Source organism: Acanthisitta chloris, unplaced genomic scaffold, assembly GCF_000695815.1.
Source record: "Acanthisitta chloris isolate BGI_N310 unplaced genomic scaffold, ASM69581v1 scaffold14192, whole genome shotgun sequence".
Taxonomy (NCBI): domain Eukaryota; kingdom Metazoa; phylum Chordata; class Aves; order Passeriformes; family Acanthisittidae; genus Acanthisitta; species Acanthisitta chloris.
Window position 1 is genome coordinate 209 of NW_008658889.1, and position 1,550 is coordinate 1,758.

The 1,550-nt window shown below is 57.3% G+C and overlaps 1 protein-coding gene across 1 annotated transcript; it reads left to right on the plus strand.

The window, feature by feature from the left end:
- Window positions 1–468: 468 nt before the first annotated feature.
- CCDC106 (coiled-coil domain containing 106) lies at window positions 469–1,516 on the plus strand (the record flags this gene model as incomplete). The annotated part of the gene is made up of 2 exons (XM_009069184.1): window positions 469–501; window positions 1,200–1,516. Coding segments are annotated over 2 exons (350 nt in total), but the record flags the coding sequence as incomplete, so codon positions are not given.
- Window positions 1,517–1,550: the final 34 nt, after the last annotated feature.

Below are 1,550 nucleotides of genomic sequence, written 5' to 3' on the forward strand. Positions count from 1 at the left end.
CCCCATGCCGTGACAGTCCTCGGTGCTGAGGGGTTGCTGCAGCACCAGCTGCTGTCCCTGGTGTCCCCGTGTCCCTCCCCCTGGCAGTTTGGGGATGCTGAAGGAGTTCTTCAGTGGTACCAGTGTGTGCTTCAGACATTCCAGTGCCTCCACTCAATGAGCTGTATATGCCTTGTGTCCCTGTGTCCCTGTGGTCTGTCCCTCTCTCTGTGTCAGTGAGGGACACAGAGAGATGTTACCAGGACATTCCAACACCTTTGCTCCATGAGCTGAGTTTTCCCTGTGTCTGTCCCTATCCCTGAGATGCCCATGTCTTTCTCTATCTCAGTTTATGATGCTGAGGGTGTCCCATAGTTACCAGTGGGTGCTCTGGACATTTCAGTGCTTGCACTCCATGAGCTGCATGTGCCCATGGCCCTGAGTAGCTGTGTCTGTCCCTGTGTCACTGGTGTCTCTCTCCCCTGGCAGTTATGATGCTGAGGATGTTCTCTGTCAGTACCAGTGAGTCCTGAGGCCATTCCAGTGCCTTTGCTCCCTGAGCTGCACGTTCCCTATGTCCTTGTATGTCCCCATGTGCCTGTCACCATGTCCCTGATGTCACCAGGTCTCTCTGTCCCAGTTCTTGATCCTGAGGGTGTTCTCCACCATTACCAGTGAGTTCTGAGGACATCCCAGTGCCTTTGCTCCATGAGCCATGTGTTCTGGCACTGCTGTGTGGGCAGGAACACGGTGGTGCTGTGTCTGTGTCCCTGTTATCTGTTCCCCATATCTCTATCCCTGTTCTCTGTCCAAGTTCATGATGCTGAAGGTGTTCTCTGTGGGCACCAACAGGTGCTGAGGACCTTCCAGTGCCTTTGCTACATGAGCCATGTGTTCCCTGTGTCCTTGTGTCTGTCCCTTTGTCCCTGTCTGCATGTCCCTGATGTCCCCATGTCCTTCTTTGTGCCAGTTCATGACGCTAAGGGTGTTCTCTGTTGGTACCAGTGAGTTCTGAGGACATTCCCGTGCTTTTGGTCCATGTGTCGTGTGTTCTGACACCACCACGAGGACACACCCTGTGTCCCTCATGTCCCCATGTCCCAGGCTGAGATGCAGAAGGAGTTCCGTGCCAGTACCAGCGGGTGCTGCAGACGTTCCAGCTGTGTCCTTGAGTCCCTCTCCCTGTGCCCCTCATGTCCCCATGTCTCTCCCTGCCCCAGTTCGCGATGCAGAAGGAGTTCTGCGGCGCTACCAGCGTGTCCTGAGGACATTCCAGCGTCTCCGCTCCATGAGCCGCGCGTTCCGGCACCACCGTGTGGACAGGAACACGGTGGCGCTGACGACGCCGATCGCGGAGCTTCACCTGGTGGCCCCAGAGAAGCTGCGCGAGGTGGGAGAGTTCGACCCTGCCAAGGAGAGGCTCCTCGACTACTCCCGGCGCTGCTTCCAGGCGCTGGACCCGGACACGCTGCGCAAGGTGCAGGCACTCAAGCAGAGCAAACTGCTGCTGCCCATCACGTACCGCTTCAAGCACTGAGGAGGGACCCCCCAGAACCCCTCAGGGACCCCCA